Source organism: Neopelma chrysocephalum, unplaced genomic scaffold, assembly GCF_003984885.1.
Source record: "Neopelma chrysocephalum unplaced genomic scaffold, ASM398488v2 Primary Assembly neopelma1_62, whole genome shotgun sequence".
NCBI classification, from domain to species: domain Eukaryota; kingdom Metazoa; phylum Chordata; class Aves; order Passeriformes; family Pipridae; genus Neopelma; species Neopelma chrysocephalum.
Window position 1 is genome coordinate 9,106,457 of NW_020897719.1, and position 22,743 is coordinate 9,129,199.

The 22,743-nt window shown below is 40.3% G+C and overlaps 1 protein-coding gene across 1 annotated transcript in view; it reads left to right on the forward strand.

Annotated features, from left to right (window-relative positions):
* MET (MET proto-oncogene, receptor tyrosine kinase) overlaps positions 1–22,106 on the forward strand; it is a 70,832-nt gene extending 48,726 nt beyond the window's left edge. Inside the window, exons 11-20 of the mRNA XM_027682188.1 lie at positions 6,031–6,177; positions 8,151–8,307; positions 9,119–9,259; positions 11,606–11,836; positions 14,218–14,298; positions 14,875–15,056; positions 16,564–16,673; positions 19,160–19,325; positions 20,226–20,362; positions 20,507–22,106. Of these exons, the coding sequence (XP_027537989.1) occupies positions 6,031–6,177; positions 8,151–8,307; positions 9,119–9,259; positions 11,606–11,836; positions 14,218–14,298; positions 14,875–15,056; positions 16,564–16,673; positions 19,160–19,325; positions 20,226–20,362; positions 20,507–20,717 (1,563 nt within the window). The 3' untranslated portion in view covers positions 20,718–22,106. The remainder of the gene's footprint in view (positions 1–6,030; positions 6,178–8,150; positions 8,308–9,118; positions 9,260–11,605; positions 11,837–14,217; positions 14,299–14,874; positions 15,057–16,563; positions 16,674–19,159; positions 19,326–20,225; positions 20,363–20,506) is intronic.
* Positions 22,107–22,743: the final 637 nt, after the last annotated feature.

A 22,743-nucleotide genomic window follows, 5' to 3' on the forward strand; every position in this document is an offset into this window, starting at 1 on the left:
TCTCTGGTACTGTTTTATTGCTGGGAAGAAACCATTTAGATGGGAAAGGCTGGCTGAGGACTGTCCTAGTGACCAAACTCACAATTTTGTAGCATTGACCTGTAGTCATGGCACCCAAGACAGATGTCTCCCTAAGCCAAATGTCCTGGTTATTTCCTGGCAACCATCTGGAGAATAGCATTAGTGAAAACTGGTCTCCTGGAATGAAGCATGGACAAGCACCAATTTAACATCTTCCTCTAAATAGAATTAGTTATAGTGGGGTGCTTCTATCAAAACAGTGAGGCAACTTTCATAAATTATAGTCAGGAGCCAAAAGATCATTACAAGCCATATTGGCAACACTTTTCCCTCACCCCGTACCCACATTCAAAAATACACACAAGTTGACATGCCTCATGGTTGTATTTTGTGCAGTAATTAAGCAAGCTCAGCATGAAATTAAATGGCAGCTTGCTTCAGTGAACAGTCTGTTCTACCAAACCAAAGTTCTTTTATCTATTTCTTAATTAGTTTCAGGGGGGCGGAGGGAGCTTTTATCACAAGTTTTTCAATCTAACTAATCTAGTGTGACATATTTGGCTTTCATCAAATGACAGTGGGTACCGATTGAAAGGTTCTGTTTGGTTTCCACTGATGACCACAAGATGTTTTTGTAAGAAAATGTTACACACAAGAAAACTTTAGGTCTTCTATTTAAAATACAGGGCACCGTGTGCCACAAATACCAAACCTCCTTGTCTTTAGTGCCAGCCTCTCAAGGTCCTACATCATCACTCTCTTCCTCTGCCAAGTATGTGGGTCTTTGAAGTCGCTTGGTGCCCACCATCCCCCAGTCAGAGGGGTCATGACAGAGTGGCTTGAGACACTTCTCTGATTCAGCACCATGAAGACACCACTTCAGAAGTGCTCCCATCTCCTGCCAACATGGGAAGCTGTCAGGGCGGGAAAAATTCTGGTGTTTCACTGCTGGGGACAGTGGAACACCTGAGTCTGCTGAAGAGGACAGAGTCTACTTGCTGCCTCTGGCAGAAGCCATTGACCCGCATCTGCAAGCTGAGCTGCTGCAAACCCAGTGCATCCTGGCTGTGAAAAAAACCCAATAAGAAAAGAAATTGTGTCTTTCCTCAGTCTGCCCAATGCCTGTCCTGTTCTGGGGTTGTGCTTATGCACTAAACTGGTGCAGGGACTTTGTGCATTATTCCAGAGGATGCCTAGGCATGGACCACCAGTAAGTAAAGTGTATTTATAAATTAGAAAGGGCTCAGAAAGTGCATTGCCATATCTGGCTTGGCCATGTTGGTCCTCATGGAGTGAGATGATCATTTTAAGGAACTTGGTGAGACAACCTAAGCGTTCCAAAATCTGCCATAGACCTTTTCTGCTCACAGTATTGAAAGCCTTGATGAGGTCAACAAAAGGTTACATAGAGACCTTTGTTCTGTTCCCTACACTTCTCTTGCAGTTGTCTGAGAACAAATACCATGTCTGTGGTGCTCCTGTTGGCTCTGAAACCACACTGACTTTCAGGTAGAATTCCTTCTGCTATAGCAGGTATTAGTCTGTTCAAGAGTATTTTTGCCAGGATTTTCCCAGCAATGGAGAGCAGAGTAACACCACGGTAATTTGAGCAGTCTGATTTGGTACCTTTCTTCTTATATAAGGTGATGATGACTGCATCTCAAAGGTCTGATGGTAGTTTGCCTAGTTCCCAACAGCGCAGAACAAACTCATGAAATTTAGCATGGAGTGCAAGGCCCCCATGTTTACAGACTTCAGGTGGAATTCCATCAACCCCAGCTGCCTTGCCTATTTTCACCTGCTATATGGTCTTAAGGGTTTCTCCTGAAGTGGGGGCAGTATCCAATTCATACTTCACCAGTTGTTGTGTGATGGACTGAATTGCTGAGTCTTGGACTACACGGTTGGTACTGAAAAGAGTCTGAAAGTGTTCAGACCATCGATTCAGAATGGAGGTTTTATCTGTCAGAAGCGTTTGACCATCAGCACTGAGTAGAGGACTTCGGGTTTGGTATGTAGGCCCATATGCTGTTTTCAGGGCTTCATAGAATCCTCTATGATCACCCGTGCCTGCGCATAATTGTGTTTTTTCAGCTAGACTGATCCACTACTTCTGTATGTCACAGAGTTTTTGTTGGAGCTTGCTGCATGCAAGGCGAAAGGCTGCTTTTCTTACGTGACAGGATGGCAGCACAAGGTGTGCTTGGTGGGCAGTTCTCTTCCTCCTCAACATTTCCTGGATCTCTTGATTGTTTTCATCGAACTAGTCCTTGTTCTTCTTGAGCGAGAACCCTAAGGTTTCTTCAGAGGATTGCAGGATGCTGTTTTTAATATGGTGCCAAATTCTTACAGGAGAGGTATCTGTAGAATCTGTGGAATGGTTATCGAGCCTAGTTTGAAGATTAGCCTGGAATTTGTTCTCACTGTGGCTGATTGGAGATTGTTAACTTGGAGTCTCCTCCTTGGGATACTGCCCCTTTTAGGTTTGAACTTAAGATTGAGGTTAAGTTTACAGCACACCAGTCTATGGTTTGTTTGACATTCAACCAATGTTGAGGACCAACACGGCCAAGTCAGATATGGCAATGCACTTTCTGAGCCCTTTCTAATAAAGAATGGTGTGAAACAAGTCTGCATTCTTGCATCAGCTCTATTCACAGTCTTTTTCAGCATGATGCTCCAAAGGGCCATGGTGGACCTCGATGATCAGGACGGTATCTACATTCGATACCGTACTGATGGAAGCCTATTCAACCTAAGGCGACTGAAGGCCCATACTAAGACCTTAAACCATCTTGTCCGGGAGCTGCTTTATGCTGATGACGCCACCCTTGTGGCCCACACAGAAGCAGCTCTGCAGCGTTTAACATCCTGCTCCGCAGCCGCTGCTGAGCTCTTTGGGCTGGAAGTCAGGTTAAAGAAGACAGAAGTTCTCCATCAACCTGCACCTCAGGAAGTCTTCCATCATCCCCATATCACCATTGGTGAATCAGTGCTCAAATCAGTCCGGCAGTTTAATTACCTAGGTAGCCTCATCCCCTCGGACGGTAAGATTGACAGAGAGATAGACAACAGGTTAGCAAAGGCATATAGTGCCTTCGGAAAGCTTCATAAAAGAGTTTGGCGAAATAAACACTTGAAGAAAAGTACAAAGATCAGTGTTTACAGAGCCATAGTGCTGACTACTCTCTTATATGGATCTGAATCATGGGTCATCTACCGTCACCACCTGTGTCTCCTAGAACGCTTCCATCAACGCTGTCTCCGTACAATCCTAAACATCCACTGGTCAGATTATGTGACTAATACATCTGTTCTAGAACAAGCAACAATCACAAGTATTGAGGCCATGTTACTGAGAACACAGCTGCGTTGGGCAGGGCACATCTCAAGGATGTCTCCCTAAGATCTTCCTTTATGGTGAACTTGCCACCGGCCACCACATGAGAGGAACCCCGAAGAGAAGATACAAGGACTCCCTGAAACAACATCTCAGCCTTGGCCAGATTGATCAACATAACTGGTCTACCCTGGCCTCCAATTGGGAGGTCTGGAGACACACTATCTATAACGCTGCTGATGGCTTTGAGAAAGCACGCAGGATCACTCTTGAGGAGAAAAGACAATGCAGAAAGATTCGTGCCTTGCAGAATATACCACCTAAGGAGTCTTTCTGCTGTGCCTTTTGCAACCGGACATGCCTGTCTCGTATTGGCCTTTTTAGCCACCAGCGCGCTTGTAACAAACGTGGGTAGAGCTCTTCCCAAATCTTCGTTCGCGAAGCCTAGCCATAATGATGATGATGATAAATATAAATCTTCCAGTAGAGAAATACGTAGCACAGTTGTCATTTCATGTGTAACAACTGACATGTTACACAGCACATCTGAGATCTTGGCTGTCCTCTGGCCCTTTTGTATTAAAACTCCAAGGAGGACAAGATTTACTGAATTGCCCACTCTATTCCTAAGCCAGTGCAACACATTCTATATAAGACAATCTTAAGAAACTCTTCTTGCCTATTTACAGGTCACTGTATTGTCAGTCTTCTTCCATCACATAGGAAATTATGTTACTCTCAATATCTGGTCCAAAAGAGAGCAATATGGAAATCATGGTATTTTTGAGCAAGATGAAGAGGAACCTCTGCAGCTGCAGTCACTCCTCATTCTTCCCAAGTAAACCCTTTCTCTCTGCTTAGGAACCTCAAAAATTCTTCTGACACCAATCTGAAAATTTCCACACCTTAGTTTATGGTTCTTCTACTGCTTCTAGACTTCTACCCAAATTATTCCCAACTCTCTAAAGTTGTGAGGTGATTGAGCTATCACATTGGTTTGCAACAGCTGCTCAGTCCAGTAATGAACTTCTTCAGCTTGCATGCAAGGGCATTGCTCACCAAGAAGGGGGCAATACACATTTTAAAAGAGGACATACTTTTTCCCAGTTCTCACAGGACCCAGTTTCCTCCTTCTCTTGAAATTTTAGGCAAATTCTGTTGTCCTGGAAGAGCAAAACCACTGCTGAGTTTTGAAACTCCTAATATATTGAGTTATCATAAATGAAACTATAATATATTAATGGTAACATAATGGTAATAGTACTAAGTAAAAGCTACCATCATCTTTATAACTGGCTAAGGATCCCCTTAGGAAACATCAGTAGGATTTCTTTTCCATTTGGGTAAGTATCAGTTTTGATGGTGCAAAAAATTCTAAGCTATGGTGTAGAAGAATCATAGAATCGTAGAATCACTCTCCAAGATAATATATTTATCCTGAAGATTAAAAACTTAAATTTAAGTCTTTTGAGGAACGTCATTCAAAGGAAAGATTTGAACATGAATGGCTCACAATCTGCAGCAAGTCTCCATACTACTAAGCAATAAGCAGTCAGTCACATGCTCCTTGGCCCATTGAATATTTACGTAACATCAAACAGAATGGTTCCAAGTAGACAGAAGATAGAGTGCAAAATGGACTTCTGTGGACAGCAATTAAAAAGCATTTACCTGGGGTGTGGTTTTGCCAGTCAAAATAGGACATTAGACTGGCTCTCCTCTATGTTTATTACAATTTCCCCAGGGTTGAGTCTCATTCTGCAGTAAATCTAAAATGCCAAAGTAAGATTTTTTTGCCCCTCAGAATGGAATTCTTGTTTCCTTTCCCATAGCCATGTCAGCTGCAGTGCCTTCCCTCCCTTCTCATGGAAAACTCCCAGATCCAACTCAGTAAATAGCCTGTGTTAGTCCCACATTCCCTTCTCCCCTTCTAATCCTGCTTAATATACCTCTCTTTTCATCTTAAGTTGGGTTGTACAAGGGGTAGGGCAGCTTCTTAAATTCTGATGCACTCCTGAGCAAAAGATGCTGAACTTGGCCTTTGAATGCCACTATCACAATACCGGAATAATGAATAATTTTTCATCCAAATGTGGGATATGAAAGCAGGTTTTCTGAGTAGGGACTGCACTTTTCATGCTCTCATCTTTACCAAGGTTTATTCCTTTTTGGTCTGTGAAACATGATTTTAATAGATTTGTGTATCATTACAATTAATTACTTCTTTTTGTAAGCTTCACTACTACTGCCATAACCACTTGCAAAACAAAATGTTTGAGATGCCTTTAGCTTGTGGATAACATAATGCCAGTTTTGTGTACACAACGGTGTTACATAATACGTCCTTTCTTGAGCAAATTATGCAAAAATCTAAACAGGACCAACAGGATTAATCCCTCAGACATTTACATTTTTAGATGCCTGTATGGGCTGTATGAGTATTAGTGACAGCAGAATTTATCTGTAATTTTTGTCATCCCTCTCTGGCCTGTCTGTCAAAGTGCCATTTACATGAAAAAAACGTTATACATGCCTATTGACAGGACAGTGTAAATTTGCATTAGTCTTTTATTTCTCAATTGTTTTTCCATTAAAAACATTTTCCAAGCTTGTAACTCCTTAACTTTTATGAGATGGTTATGTAATATGAAATTGATTTTTTTTCCAAGGGAAATTATATTGATTCAGAAGCTGTTAAAGGAGAGGTGCTAAAAGTTGGAAACAAAAGCTGCGAAAACCTCCTCCTGCAATCAGAATCAATTCTGTGTACAGTTCCCAGTGATCTCCTGAAATCCAACAGGGAGCTAAATATAGAGGTGAGGCAACTACACCACACATGAGATATTAATGCCATTTTTATTGTCATTCACAGTGTCACTACTGAACCAAGAAACTTTAAGTTTAAGCCTAAGCCTGTGCTTACAGAGATATCTCTATCCATGTTTGTTTGGGATGGATATTCAAATAATATCAACTGTTTTAAAATAAATATTGTCTTCACTGTAGTTATTACTTGTTTGTAGAGAGAGTTTCTGGAGGCTTCGGCACAAAGTAGAACTTGAACTAAGCATGGAAATAAAATTATAGCTATTAATGCAAACACAAGAGGAAACATATGGGGAAGAATGGGAAGCTATAAAGGAGTAGATTTAGTTTGGAACTCATAAGCCCTTTTTTCAACAAAAAATTCTGCGGCAGTCAAGAGGATCACATCCTTCCTGAAAGATTTTTTTTTTGTCTGCATTTTATAATTTCATTTCTATTCTTTTTGTAAGAAGAAAACACTTTGGACAAAAGTTTGAGTTGACCATTTTTCTAAAGGTGATCATACAGTGTGGTACTGCAAATTTAAATTATAGACATACTGATTCATAGAATAAGACACAGATCTTTCAGTATCTTTGTATTTTTTAAATATATAAAAAAGGAAAATCCCAGTGGAATAGGAATACCTTTAAACTATGAAACTGAACTCTGATTCACTGAAAACAGTGAATGTGTCAGATTAGGATCAAAGTCTAGGTAAGCTATTTGGAGCAGGGACCATCTATTTTTTCTATATCTTTATGGCATTCATCTCAACAGGATCCTGAGCTGTGAATTATATTCCTATTCGCTACTGCAGTATATGTAAATAGTAATAACTCATTTATTAATATGGTAGCTATTAATTTATTTTAATATTAATTTATTTTTTAAAGTAATTATTAAATTTCTTAGATACATCACGCAAACTATAAAATTAGATGCAGCTCTTCTTTTGGTGTATGTTTCCCAGAACTGTAAGTGCCTAGTTTCATATGATGATTTTGCACAGATTGCATTTGGTTCGTATTTTCACATATGCAACCAGAGCTGACACTACATTTCACCAGTTCTACTGTGTGATATTTCCTTAAACTCTAAGAAATAGATATGCATGACAGGTTTCATACATAGAAAAGAACAAAACATAAAGGGGTTAAATAAGGTTTTTGCTTGTTTACTGGCAAAGAGACACAGAAATTGCAGTCTGCCCAGCGAAGAAGAAAATATGCTCTTTTGATGGGCAAATCCATCATTACAGTACCCAGAGGAATGAATTCCACAGGAGGAAGAGAAAAGATGGCCAAATGCATTCCAACTGACTGAGATAGTGCTGTGTGACCTAAAACAGTTTTTCCCTGTTAGCTGCTTGATGTTTGTTTGGTGGTTGTTTTTTGGGGTTGGTGGTTTTTTTTGTTTTGTTTTGTTTCTTTAAGCTGTCAACAAGCTAGAAGCTGGCTAGGGACAGGCTCACATGACCTTGGGAACTAAAATGTAGGCACGCTGTCAACAAAAGAGTGAGTTTGATGTTACAGCATCTTTATGCCGGAAGGACACATATTAAAGAGAGTTGGGCTGGTTTTTTTAATGTACATTTCAGTCCATATATCCATAGGCCCATATGTTTCCATGCACCATTTGAGTAAGAGTATGAATTTAAAATTTTGAATTAACCTCTGGTAACAGTGGGACCCTGTTACCCAGAACGTGTGCGAGTGCATGCCATGTGTGTGGTGTATCAAATACACAGCTGTATCACTACCAGAGCTCTTGAAGGTGAGTAATGAAGTGAGAAACATGTAGATCTGCTTTCATGTACAGCAGTATAACAATTTCTTCACTCCCAGTGTCTTAACACAGTACACCATCACAAAATCAAGATTTAGTATACATCGGACATATCAGCTCATACTTTAGTACTAATAATCTAGTTCTTACTTGTCTTTGGAAATCATCACACTATTTTCTTTCTTTGTTATTTCAGTGGAAGCAAGAAGTTTTATCAACAGTTATCGGAAAAGTGCTGATCCAGCAAGATCAGAATTTCACAGGACTAATTGCTGGAGTACTTTCAACATCAGTTTTACTTTTTATCTTTTTGGTGTTTTTCCTTTGGAGAAGGAAGAAGAAACAAATTAAAGGTCCGTCATAGTCAATCCCATCAAATAAGTTTGTTATTATATCTTAGAGTTTTAAAAATGACATAATTTTGTGCTTTGCTTAACTACCATGAAATGCCCTGTTGTAATGCATCAGCAGACATTTCAAAATCAAGTCACAATGTTTAGTTGCATGTCAGTGCTTGGCTCTTGTCTGAGCTGGGTGAAGGGGCACATTATGCCTTAAGTAGAAGGATTTCGGAGGAACTATAAGCTATTAGGAAAACTTAGTAACTTCTCTTCCCCAGTCAGCTTTGGAAGAGAGGACGAGTAAATGATACGTATGGAATCACGAGTACTTCAGCTTCATCCAGTTGCCTTGTAGTCCTCCAGGCTGTGCCCGAGTTGTGCAAGACACAGAGCACTGCAGTGTCCTGGTCTCTTGTTCACCGAAATCAGGAACTTGGTCAGACCCTGGCTCCTCTCTGGCCCCTGTGTCTGGGTTTACTTCCAGTGGGAGCTGCCACACTGTGCAAGGCAGGAGGAGCAGGGGAGGTAGTATATAACCAAGTTTTGTTCTGATGCAGTATCACAGTCAGACCATGAAGCCCTAGAGGCTTCAAAACTGTCTTCAGTCTTCCGGTGTGGCCAAGAGTGGGTCTTCCAACGCAAGTTGCAGCAAATCTTGTGCTGTACAAATAGCTCAAGTTCAGGTCCTGAACATGTCTGCCACAGCAACACACTACCTTCTTCCCAGCAGAGCAGAACATCTAGGTTTAAATAAATAGCTAAATGAATATTGGCATACCAAAACCATGAGGGTTTTCTAATGTTTCTTTCTTCTCCCCTTCAGATCTGGGAAGCGACCTAGTGCGTTATGATGGCAGAGTGCACACTCCTCACCTGGACAGGCTGGTGAGCGCAAGGAGTGTAAGTCCAACAACAGAAATGGTTTCAAGTGAATCTGTAGACTACAGATCAACTTTTCTAGAAGGTACACCTCTATTAGGAATCTGTACAGATGATATTTTATACATTTTGATTTTCATATGTCTTCAGATGATAGCTATTTTGATCAGTATCTTAATTTCAATTTGTCATCTAGTTTGTCTGTGTCTGCATTAGTGGGACTCCTGTGTTCACAGGCTTGCTATTTTAACTGAACTTCTCAGGTGCTTCCCAAGACTAAGGTGCAAAGGATTTTTACTTTTACTCAGGTTGGACGAATATATAAAATGCTATTAGTGGAAACACTCTATGCTCCACAATTTATTAGGAGCTAGTGGATATAATGATTTTGTGTTATCATGAGTCCATCACACCATGTGCAAATCCACTCTGAAAAAAATTATTTTAAGGATAGCATCAAATGGCTGTAGGTTTAGTGTGTCTCAGTGACTTCATACAGTCATGGTAAAGCATTTCTGTTGGCCCAACATGGGACATGGAGCTTTGTAAACTGATACTCTTTTGTTTGTTAATGCCCCTTCTGTAAAATGGGACATTGTGTAATGCAGAAATGTTGGGTTTAAAAATTAAGCTAAAGGGATATGAAGACTTACAAATTGAGTGGAGGTCCATGTGTGCTGCGATGTTGGTCTCAGGGAACAATAATCCTATGCCGAACACATTTTTGTCCTGTATAACACCATTTTAAAGCGGGTATTCTTCAGAAGAGAGTCTGCTACACTTGTCATACCGCATTAGGCTGAACACCTCCTTTAAGACATGGAGACCATGTCCTGTGATTACCATTACTGAGCCTTTAACTATTAGGAGCTACCACATTACAGTAAGATATCACACGTTTGTTAGTCTTGGTATATACATAGTCTTGTATTATTTCAGGTGCTGCCATATACAACTCAATAGAAATCACTCCAAATCCTTATTTCACCTCTGTAAGCCCCAATTGCGGAGCCGTTTGAGAGACAGGCCGGTTCCCAGCTTCCCTTATCATTCTTTAATTGCTGCCACCAGCTCATACAGAAGTTTCTTGATTGAAAAATTCCCAAAGGAACAGGAAAGCCTGTGCCACTGGTTAGAAGGCAAAGTGGTACACAAGAGAAAACTGTGCAAAGATCCTTGGTGGAAGGTAAATCAACAGTGGTCCTGGGGCCACTGTACACTGGCAAAGCACAGCGGGGAGATATGTTCACTTAATGTCTCTAGCAGTGTTTATGTCAATTCCTATCAAAGAATAAAACAACAGGAACATTAGAAAACATGCAGATTTACACGTAGAAGCTGCAAAAATTATTTTGCAGCCATGTCTGGATTATTTTACTGGCATTATTAAATAGATACTTGCCGTTAGTGACAAATAAACTCATTTGTAAATGTAAGAGTTGGTTTTTTGCTTCTAGATAGAAGAGTGCAGAGTTTTTCTCAGCAACTAGAGTGACAACAGCACTATATGAAAATTTTCCAAGTTTTGTACAGAAATATATAAAGCATGTCTGTGCAACATATTTTACTTGTTGTGATACAGTACCTGATAAGTTTTGTTCTTAAATTTATTCACTTTTTTGGTTTTGACCCTAGACTAAATTCTGCTCATTGACTCCACTGGAATCATTCCAGACTGAAATTGCTGCAAATTAAACCTAGTTCTTTCATTCAGTTATGAAAAAATACTAGAAAAAAATTTTTAAACAAAAACTATTTGAAATACCTGAACAACATACTGTTGATAAAAAAAATTCTCAAATAAATACTCCTGGCTTTACTGAAATATTTTAATTTCTGCTATATCAGATGGCTCATGTTATTTTCATGAGTAGCACCAACTGTATTATCTTCAGCAGTTACAGGATATGAATCACCTCTAGGCATTTCCCTGGTTGAATATTTACCATTGGATAAATATAGCTAGTCACCAGCAGTTTGGAAACCTTCATAAAATGTAAAGTTCCCTTAGAACATGACAATAATAAAAGGTTTCATTTTTTTAATTGTTCACTACCTCCTCCTCCCATATTGCTGTCATTTTTCCATTTTACTCTTGTTACTCCCAATTACTAGAAATGCTTTAACTTCTACTTGGCAGGAAGTGAGGGCATTGCATCCCCTCAAAAAAGTGGAAGTTTTGCCATTTACTTTCATAAAAGCAGAGCTGATTCTAGCTAGCTGTCACTATTGTAAGTTTCTAGTGACATAGTTTTCCTGGAGTATGGCAGATTACCAATGCATATTTTCATTTTCCCTTAGTGACCAAAACTTCCACAAAGCCAAGCCACTTCCAAACTGTTAAAATCAAACCTTGCCGTCCAATGCAATAAAATTTCATTTTTTAAGGAGAAGTTTGAAAGGATTATAACAGTTTCTGTTCATCTTGCAGATCAGTTTCCAAGCATGTCTCAGAATGGATCATGCAGACCTGCCCAGTATCCTCACTCTGACCTCTCCCCGATTCTGTCTAGCGGAGACTCAGATTTAGCCAGTCCACTTCTCCAAACTAACGTCCACATTGACATCAGTGCCTTAAATCCTGACCTGGTCAAAGAGGTGCAGCATGTGGTTATTGGTGCTGACAGCCTGATAGTGCACTTCAGCGAAGTAATAGGAAGAGGTGGGTACTGCAACTCTTACCTTGTGAACTGCTCTTCTTTTTGCACACCCATTCATTATAAACCATTTTGAATAAGGTGTCTGCATAGAGGTTTTTCAAGCTTTTTACCTCTTATAGCACTGCATCCCACACACTGAAACAAGGGGGAACCAAGGGGCTCTCCTTTAAAGTCAGATGAGGGAGTGTGCATTTTATCAGCTGGAGAAGACATCATGAGGAGGAAGGAGTCTGCCAATTAATGGGGCTCCTTTGAACTCAGAAACTTGCTGTTTCCGCATCAGCAGTCTCACTCTCACCCTTTTCCAGGCTACAGAAAAGCTCAGCCAGAGCTTCTGATCCATGAAGCTGCAGTGCAGGAGTGAATCTGCCACAGGATATTGCACAAAGCCTAAGGCACACACCTAAATTGCAGGGGATGCCAAGGTGGGGACACAGGTGACCTTAAACTTGGAGTCTGTGATCTGTTGCGATTGCTACATAACACAGGAAACTCTTGCAGTCACTAATGCATTCAGTAAAAGTCCCCGTGGGCCAGGTGAAATGCCCACACCCCTTTCCCTCCACGAGTTTTTCACAGCTCTGAGGAAGTTGCCATTTGTTTCCTCCCAGCAAAGGTCTCCCTTCCCCCTCATTCCTCTCTCATGCCAGCTGCAGTAATGCATAGGTTCTCATTCACTTACCCTTAGTTTTTTTCCTGATACAGCAAGTCCCCTATTCTTCTAAATTTTTCTCATCACTCCTATTCCTCTACATCTCTCTAAGCAAGTTCCCTTCACCTTTCATAGCCCAAACCAGAATTTCTGTTAGGGACATTTATTAATCTCTGTACGATTGAGTACCTATTAGTAACCAAAGTACAAGCTGCATTTTCCATACTTCTACAGATCATGCATCACAGATCTCATGTTGAGTATAAGAATACTGATAAAAAATTGGCTATAAAGTATATTTTTAATCCCTCTTCTGCAGGAAAAGAGCCACAAATCAGTCAGTCAGTGCATTTCCCTTCCATGTATTACACTTCATCATCCCCAAAGTAAGGGTGGGCCTTTTTCTTTTTTTTCTTGTTTTGGAAAACTCCAAGTAATTTCCCATTTTTTAATGTTGAAAAATATCAGGAATGACACCGATATAATTAACGATTTTGAATTTTCTCCTCCATAACTAGAAATGGGCCAAACCCAAAAATAATGTAGACACACCCAATCCAAGCTTTAGGATTTGTGCCCAGGCTCCAAGCAATCTGTGGTTTAATGGGATTTTAGTTGCTTCTATAAAACAAACTTTGTATTAATTTTACCTCAAGCCAAAAGCAAAGCCAACTGAGCTCCGACCAGCACTTATGATTGGAATGTAGTAGAATTAATCAGGTAGTCTTATTCTCTGTAGAACTCACACTTAAGCAAAAGAACTATTTTGCTTTCCAACTGCAAATATTAGTATTTTAAAAGTTTCCAGTAAACAGTACATCTGTGAAAGAAGGCCACAATTATGTGTGCATAATTTGATTTGGATAAATTTATGTGCAAGCCTAGAGCTTAAACTTCATTGTTTCCTGAAGAGATCAACCTGACTTCTCAGAGTGGGTTTCTGCTTCACAGGAAAGCACAGGATCAGAAGGGATTTCTGTGTCCCTGGCAGTTCATTTCACTGCTCAGACCATGAGAAAGAAGGCAAATTTTGCTCGCTACCTTTTAGTGACATTTTATGCTTGAAACTAGGCCATAGAAGAGACCATAGACTGCTGCTGAGTGATGTCATCAGTCTGTGATCAGTAGAGCAACTCCCAAACCATCCACAGCCAATACATCACTTTTAATACTCCACATTTTCCATGAAATAGCAGACCTGAGAGACTGTAAGCCCACAGTGACCGTCCTTTTCACTGAAGAGGCATCAAGTTTGTACAGTCCAGTGAACCAGTGGATCTGCGTAGGCTTGCAGATCACTGGGAACCACGAGTCCAGTGGTCATGTCAGCTCCCTCCTGTCTGCTCCCTGTCCCTTCCAAGTGCCCTCCTTTGACATCTGTCTCACAGGAGATTATGGTGGGAATTGGCTCACGTGGTGTCTGTGTGCATACTCATTAGAAGAACATGAAACATTTGTGGCACCAGCCTTGGCATTATTTATACTCTCTGTTTAGGTTAAGAAATACCAATTATATTGTAAATAGAGTTTTCATTTTACGTAATGGTTTTATGCAATGGTGGTTTTTTGTAAAGGTTTTGTGTGTTAGTTAGGAAATCCACATTACAAGTGTTGGGAATTGGCCAGAAATGAAGTGTGATCACTTTCTTAAAGCATAATTACTACCCAGTGGAAAATACCAGAAAGCTAATTTTACTTCTTAAATCTAATATTGCTTATTTTTTTACACAGGACATTTTGGGTGTGTGTACCATGGGACGTTGCTGGATAACGATAGCAGGAAAATTCATTGTGCTGTGAAGTCACTGAATAGTGAGTTACATGTTTAATAGTGAGACATTACTATCAATTCCAAAGATAACTGGGGTGAACTGATAAATTACAGTAAAGTATACTTTCACAAACAAAGATTCTTAGTTGCAGTTGAATCAGATTTATCTTTGAAGCAATTCCAATTACTTCAGATTAACACGAGGCATTGGCATATGTTTTTATATCAAATGAAATGTCCATATATTTCCTCTACAAAGAAAAGAACACTGGAAAATGAGGGAAAGGCAGTGTAATTTTTTTATTCTACTGTCTGAAGATTTGGATTTGGAAGTTAAATTGCTAAAGAGTAGGCAAAGCTGCTGGAAAAAGAGGAAGAGACTATAACAACATTTATTAAGGGATTTACTCAAGTGTTGTTATTGAATTTTAAATAATTCATAATAAAAAAAGGAGAAACAGAATTAAAATCACCAACATAATCTGTTTGTATTGTGGGATGTGGGGAGCACATTTGTAGTCTCTCATTATGGCTTTGTTGTGCAATGACATGCTGTACAGAAATGAATTCTCGTTTGTTTCCATTTCTTTTAATTAACTCATTACTGGATTTCTCAGGGATTACAGATCTGGAAGAAGTAGCTCAGTTTCTGAAAGAAGGAATAATCATGAAAGATTTCACTCATCCCAATGTTCTGTCACTCCTGGGAATCTGTTTGCCCAACGAAGGATCCCCGTTAGTCGTTCTTCCATACATGAAACATGGAGATCTTCGAAACTTCATCAGGAATGAGACTCATGTAAGTACATGGTGAGGTCTACCAAACATTAGTGCAAGTCTCGCCACGCCCTGCTCCAACACCACAGGTTATAAGCTCTCCTAATTACATTACGTCTGTAACTTGCTGCTGTTTTTACACCTTAACCTTTAGCACTTGCTTAGGCTGGCATCGCGCCCAGCTACAGCACTGCTACTTCTTCCCTTCCCCCTTAAATTCCTCTCTAGAATGTTTCCCAGAAATTATAAGCAATAAATATTTCTCGTTTCCCATCCATAAGCCTCGTTATAAACAAATGTGTTTATGAGAGCCAAGTCAAGGGGCCCAATCACCTGCTGGTTTAAACTGGCATATCTCTGTTGACTTCAGCACAGCTGTACCAGTCATCACCATCTGCTCTTCCAACTCCTAGGTAAGGGATCTCCATGTCTCCAACTAGGATCACAGTCTGTTTATTATCAATATTTTGTATTCTTATATTAAGAAAGAGAAACAGAGATCTTCCCCATTTCCATTGAAAAATTCCTCAAATGTGCCTCACTGCTTTTTCGCAAGTATGAGACCACAGGTCTTGCCTCAGGTAGTGTAAGCCCACTTTATACTGTAGTATTTCACCTATTTCACAGTGCTAGGACAACATAAAGTGACTTCTGAGACAATAGGATTTTGCCTTGCTCTATGGCAATCAACAATAGCCAGTACAATTAAAAAAAAATGCATTTTGTCCAATTTTTGGAGGAGTTAAGCTTTCTGAGACAGGGACCTTTTCCCTTTTGAGCTTCTTTCATTCTACAAAGACCAGGGCCCTTATCTGTGAATAGTGCCATGGTCCTTCTGGAAATAAACAGAATGATTACCACAGTTGAGCAAGATTGTTCCACAGAAGAAAATTATAAGAACCAACGTCAACAACACAAAAATCTGTGGGAACTTTACTATTACATAACAAGTCATATGGTTGGATAAAAGATTTACAGGTTTGTGTTTATACTTATTTTGATATTTAACATTTTCAGTATTGTCTTACCATGTAGACCAGCAGAAAGAGTTAACAATAATTGTGGAAAATCTTCCTCTGCTAATTGCTAAGTTCCCATTTGCCTTATTTTGTCCCAGACAGGACTCTCTCATTTCTTGGTCATCACTAGCTGATGAGCTCCAAGTTCATAGTTAGTACCTTCTACTGAGTTACATGCTATTACTCTTAAGTTCACACATGTGAATTCTGTGTGGCAGCTGTGATGCTGTTTCAGCATACTGTTCCACTTCCCAGCCCAGGTTATGCTGCTTATGCTGCAAAATCCACTCTTCTGGAGACTGTCAGCTTTTTTGTTTTCTTATAGTGTGTCTTCTCACTGGAGGTAAGAACTTGACCTAAACTTAAACCAGTTTCATTACAAGCACCAACCTGTCTTGATCATTCAGGTGGCAGGATAGGTGGAGTGTAAAACCCGAAAAGTCACAGCAAAAAGCAGTCTGCTCCTTAAGCTTATGCAATCATTGTGTCACAAATGTTTGTATTTTACAGAATCCAACAGTAAAAGATTTAATTGGATTTGGCCTTCAGGTCGCAAAAGGAATGAAATACCTTGCAAGCAAAAAGTTTGTCCATAGAGATTTGGCAGCAAGAAACTGTATGTAAGTACAAACATCTACTTCCAGTCACGTTATCACACTCTTCTGTGTAAGACAGTGAGATAAAAAATAAAGTTTCCAAGATTCTGCTTTTTTTTAGTCAGAATAGGGTGGTTTTCTCATTGCTCTGTAATTATACTGATGTTTGCCTTGCATACTGATGAGCTACTCATCTTGCTACAGGCTCATTTCTTACACATAAGGTTTTTTTGAGTGTGAGAAATAAGAAAGCTGAGGTGAAAGTGTAGCGTCTCAAAATCACTGGTTAGCGAGTTTAAAAGGGATCTCCTAAGGGAAGTTAAACTGCTGTTGCCTCAACTTGCTGTGCTTCCACCCAGCCTCTTCAGAAGCAGCACGTCTCTGCTGCCACACCTAACAGGAGGGAGAGGAACACACAGAACTTTGTAAGAAAAACAGGAACACAAAGAAACACCAGTGAGACCTCTTGACAGTAGTCTTTCATTACATGAGTATGAGCTTACTTTGACTCAACTACACACACAAATTAACATTCAAAGAATCTTACTAGTGTCTGGGTAGCCAGACAGTTCAGTTCGCACAAAGACTAACTGATACAGGAGCTGCCGATACGATTATGCCGATTTATCACCAATGTTGTGAATTAATGAGGTACAGGATTAAACATTAGAATTTATTTTTAGTATGTCATAAACTGGAACTCTGGCTGCAAAAAGGTCATTAACCTGTGACATCAGATTTTTTATTCTTTTTTCAAAGGGTGCACACTTGTGCAGCTAAACAGCCTCTGAAAAAGAACATTTTCTTACAAGTGCTGTTTCTTTAAGGGAGGAAAAGAGCCACAAGTAACATAATTTTCAGGTTTCCTAAGAAGAAATTATTTGTATTACTGGATGAAAGTCCTAGTTCATCTAATCAAAGTCCAAATAGTGGCAACAGGACATTCCCTCTGGCCTATGTCTCTTCCTTGGGTGAGGAGAGAACAGCTATCAGGGTGTCTCACATGACCACTGAATGGCGCTTTTGTACTTCTATGTGGCTTGGCACTTCAGAGCCTGGAAAGCTGCTGCCACAAGAGAACACGCCCTTTCCCCAGTGGCCATGTGCAATCCATCACTCAGAAGCACAGGCTTTGCCACAGTAGTGATGTCTATCAGAAAGGAAGCCAGGATGCAAATATAGTCCCCGGGGACTCTTAACTCTATTCCACTATCCTGGAAGAAGTGCAGGAACCTGCTATGGCATAAACTGTGTCATGTTGACCCATCAAAGTGCCATCTCACTCCCTTCACTGGATTTAGTGAATAAATGCAGCAGATGGTTATGTTCCATTCAGAGGGACTTCAGCAGACTAGAGTTGTCCAGACAGAAACCTCATAAATTCAAGACAGGAGAATGCTTCGTGTAGACACTGAGAGAGATGGGAACATTTAGCATAGAGAAAATTCAGAGGGATTTTATCCATACGTGATATGGTAGACTGAAGAAGATCTAAGTGGTGCCCAGGGACAGGCCAAGAGGCAGCAGGCACAAATTAAAATAGAGAAAATTGCATTTAAACATAGGAAGAAATGCCTTTATTGCAAGGATGCCTGAACACTGTCACAGGTTGCCCAGAGAGCAGATATTCAAAACCTAACTGGTTGTGATCCTGAGCAACCTGCAGTCCCTGACCCTGTTTTGAGCAGGGGAGGTCATAGTGAACTAAATGCTCTTCAGAGATCCATTCCAACCTCACCCATTCTGATTGTGTGATTCTGTAAAGAAGCCCAAAAGCAAGTGTTTGCTGTGGCTAGGTCTGCACGTGTAATAAAGGATAGGTTTAAGCATGCGAACACCCATGGTCTATCCATTTTTTGACAATGATACTACTTTCCAGGACAAACACCAATCTTTTGAGAAGCAAAACTAGGGATGTCTTCTGGTAGGGCTGAGGTGTAACCCCAGCAGAACTTTTGTTATGCCATCATTTTCTTCCAATAACAGACACCAGACACATCTTTAGTTACAGGACTACATTATTGTATAGAGGCAGTCACTACATTATTGTATAGAGGCGGAGATAAAGATGGACCCCTCCATATCAAAACTGAGAGTAAGTAGGAAAGGACATGCCTTGGCTTGGAAATAAAAATGAGCTGTTTTTAAGGATACAGAAGAAGAAAAAGCTGTGGAAGAAATGATGTAGGATGTATAGGCTATTAGCCAATCTTTTTATACAAAGCAATTGTTTTAAAGTAACTGTAAGTCAAATTGTATTATCAAAACAGTATCAGTAATTTCCCAGGTTCATTCACTGTGTCAAATGGGTGTCAAATATACTTTGCTGCACTTTTTGTTTGACTGTTACATTGGTTAATAGATCCAAAATAAAGTACTGCCTTTCAAAGTCAATGCAAATCACTCATTATAATCCACCATTTCAAAAATGCAAGTCAGTCATTATAATCCACCATCACTGTAAATCTTGCCTGCTTAGTTGCCAATAATACCTTTTGTCATTTCTGTAGGTTGGATGAAAAATTCACTGTCAAGGTTGCTGATTTTGGTCTTGCTAGAGATGTCTATGATAAAGAATACTACAGTGTGCACAATAAAACAGGAGCTAAACTGCCAGTGAAATGGATGGCTTTAGAAAGTTTACAAACTCAAAAGTTCACAACGAAGTCAGATGTGGTAATGTACAAACATATTTGTATCACCTATTTGTTTCTTTTATATTGCCTGAGACATCTTTCCAGTATTTAATGAATGGACTAACTCCAAATCAAAACTTATATTTGAATCTAACTTTAGTTCACATAATAATAAAAGACTGTGTACCTCCAGGAAGTGTATTTGTCCCAATCACAAAAGAACAAGTTGTTGACCTGATTATTTTTTACTGCTCAGGAAAGAATTAGTTTAACCCCATTCCAAGGGAAACTAAGGACATTCCAAAAAGCCAAGTTGGAACTGAACCCTGGTATAGGAGGGGCTCTGGAAAGCTTGACAAAACATGTTAACTTTGAGACTCATAAATTTACTAGTTCTCAAAAATACTTTATTTGCTTTATAAATATTTACTGACTGCCTACAGCAATCTCAAGTATTACCTGTCCATTTATGAAGAAAAAATTGTTAAAATGAAGTCATTAGTTGGCAGGATTGCTTTTTATTTTAGCTCTCCTTTCAATCCAGATTCAGATTAGCTTGTGATGCATAGAATTTTCACCACATATATTGTCTTCAGTATGTATTTACACAGAGTTAGTCAGATCATCAGCTCATGTAAACTGGTACAGCTCCATTAACCTCAAAAGAGGTCTGCCAATTTATATCAGCAAAGTAGTAGGCCTATAGGCTTTTATTTTCTTTCATTTACTTAGTTGAGATTCTCTAGTTCTTATTTAAGTGGCTCCTGAAGTCCTTACAGCATTTATTAGCGCACTTAAAAGAAAGCTGAATGCAGTAAAATAACTTTTCAAATGAAAAATCCATGCATTTGAATGCTTAAATCTGTCAAACCATCTTCTAAAACTGGAATGTAAAGCCCTCCAATCCTATAACTTACTATTTATTTCTTTGTTTTCTTAGTGGTCCTTTGGTGTGCTGTTATGGGAACTTATGACACGAGGGGCACCACCTTATCCTGATGTAAATTCTTTTGATATAACTGTTTACTTATTGCAAGGCAGAAGGCTGCTACAACCTGAATACTGCCCTGATCCACTGTAAGTAAATAGTTTGCAAAGCCTTGTGCAAATGCTGCTGATTCTGATATTATAGTAATTGAGGCTGTGGGAGGAAAGAGAGGGTTGGGCTTTTTCCTTTTAACATGATTTCGTAATTGCACACTTCTTTTATTTGAATGGCAGGTACGAAGTCATGCTGAAGTGCTGGCATCCAAAACCTGAGATGCGCCCAGCATTTTCTGAACTTGTTTCAAATATATCAACAATCTTCTCCACTTTTGTTGGGGAACACTACGTTCATGTCAATGCTACTTATGTCAACGTGAAGTGCATTGCTCCCTATCCTTCTCTTTTATCATCACAAGACAACATAGATGTGGATGTCGACACATGACAGGAATGTCTGAAATAGAGGAAAATCCATTCTTAGTTGTATGAACAAAAAAGCAAAACATTTTGTCCACTAGTTTTTACTGCCTGGTCTTTGTGAGAACACTGTTGCACATGTTTATGTTGTTGCCCAAGTTGCACTAGTACAAGGACTAGTTTAAGGCTATGGGATTCTATAAACCATCACGGTAATTTCCAAGTATTTGGATAACTGCATCAATTTACCAAATGGAAATGTGGTGTGCTACCATACAGAGCTAGTTCCCACAAACTGTCATTAATGTGTGCTCAGACCCAAGAACAAAAATTCATCATTAATGCCATGAAGGAGAAAGTAGAATATCAGTCATTATGGCTGGAAGGATTACTACTGTGCATGTGCTTTAGGATAATGAGCAGTGCAGAAATGGTTTTCACACAAAAGGCTAAGGCAGACAATGAGAGTTACAAGATTTTAAAATGTATTTTCCTCCTACATGGTGCAAACTTTGGATTTTTACACTACATCAACAAAGTTTCTAAGAACCTAGGCAGCCAAGAGAGCCAGCCTCATGGTAAGTGTCTTAACAGAAATCAAAATCAAGAAATGGTGTGCAGTAAAATGAGTATAGAGAAGTACGATTGGGTAGGGAGTGGGTGAGGAAGGCCAAGGCAAAACTGGAACTAAACCTGGCAAGGGAGGCAAAGAATAAATGGAAGGGTTTCTACAGGTATGTTAATCAGAAACAGGTCAAAGAAGGTGTAACCCTCCTGATAAACAACGCTGGCGAACAGGTAACAGCGGATGAGGAGAAGGCTGAGGTACTTAACTTTTTTGCCTCAGTCTTCAATGGCAACCTCTCTTTCCACACCTCTTGAGCAGATGGATGACAGAATGAGGACAGGGAGAGCAAAGCCACTCCCGCTGTAACTGAAGATAAGGTTCATGACCACCTGGGGAACCTAAATGTGGACAAGTCTATGGGACCTGATGACATGCATCCCAGAGTACTGAAGGAATTGGCTGATATAGTTGCCAAGCCACTCTCCACGATATTCAAAAAATCATGGCAGTCAGGTGAAGTCTCAGGTTCCTGCAAAAAGGGAAACACTCTAAAAGGAAAGAAAGGACAACCCTGGGAACTACCAACCTATCAGCCTCCCCTCTGTGCCTGGGAAGATCATGGAACAGGTCCTCCAAGAAGCTATGTTAAGGCACATGAAGGACAGAGAGGTGATTTGAGACAGCCAGCATGGCTTCATCAAGGGAAAATCCTGCCTGACCAACCTCGTGGCCTTCTAAGATGGAGTGACTGCATCAGTGGACAAGGGCTACAGATGTCATTTACCCATAATTCTGGAAAGCCTTTGACACAGTCCCCCACAACATCCTTCTCTCCAAACTGGAGAGAGATGGATTCGATGCGTGGACTGTTAGATGGATAAGAAATTGGGTGAACAGTCACATCCAGAGGGTAGTGGTCAATGGCTCAGAGTCCTGAGGGACATCAGTGCCGAGTGGTGTCCCTCAGGGGTCTGTACTGGGACCAGTGTTATTTAATATCTTCACTAATGATACAGACGAAGGCATCGAGTGCACCCTCAGCAAATATGCAGCTGACACCAAGCTGAGGGGTGTGGTTGACACACCTGATGCCATCCAGAGGAATCTGGACAAGCTCGAGAAGTGGGCCCATGGCAATCTCACGATGGTTTAACAAGAGCAAGTACAAGATGCTGCATGTGGCTCAGGGCAGCCCCCTGTATCAATACAGGCTGGGGGCTGAACAGGGGGAGAGCAGCCCTGCCCAGAAGCACTTGGGGTGGATGAGAGGCTGGACATGACCCGGCGATGTGCGCTTGCAGCCCAGAAAGCCAATTGTGTCCTGGGCTGCGTCAAAGGCAGCGTGGCCAGCGGGTCGAGGGAGGGCATTCTGCCTCTCTACTCTGCCCTTGTGAGACCCCACCTGGAGTGCTGCATCCAGCTCTGGTCCTCAGCACAGCAAGGACATCGACCAAGTCTAGAGAAGGCCACCAAGATGATTAGAGGG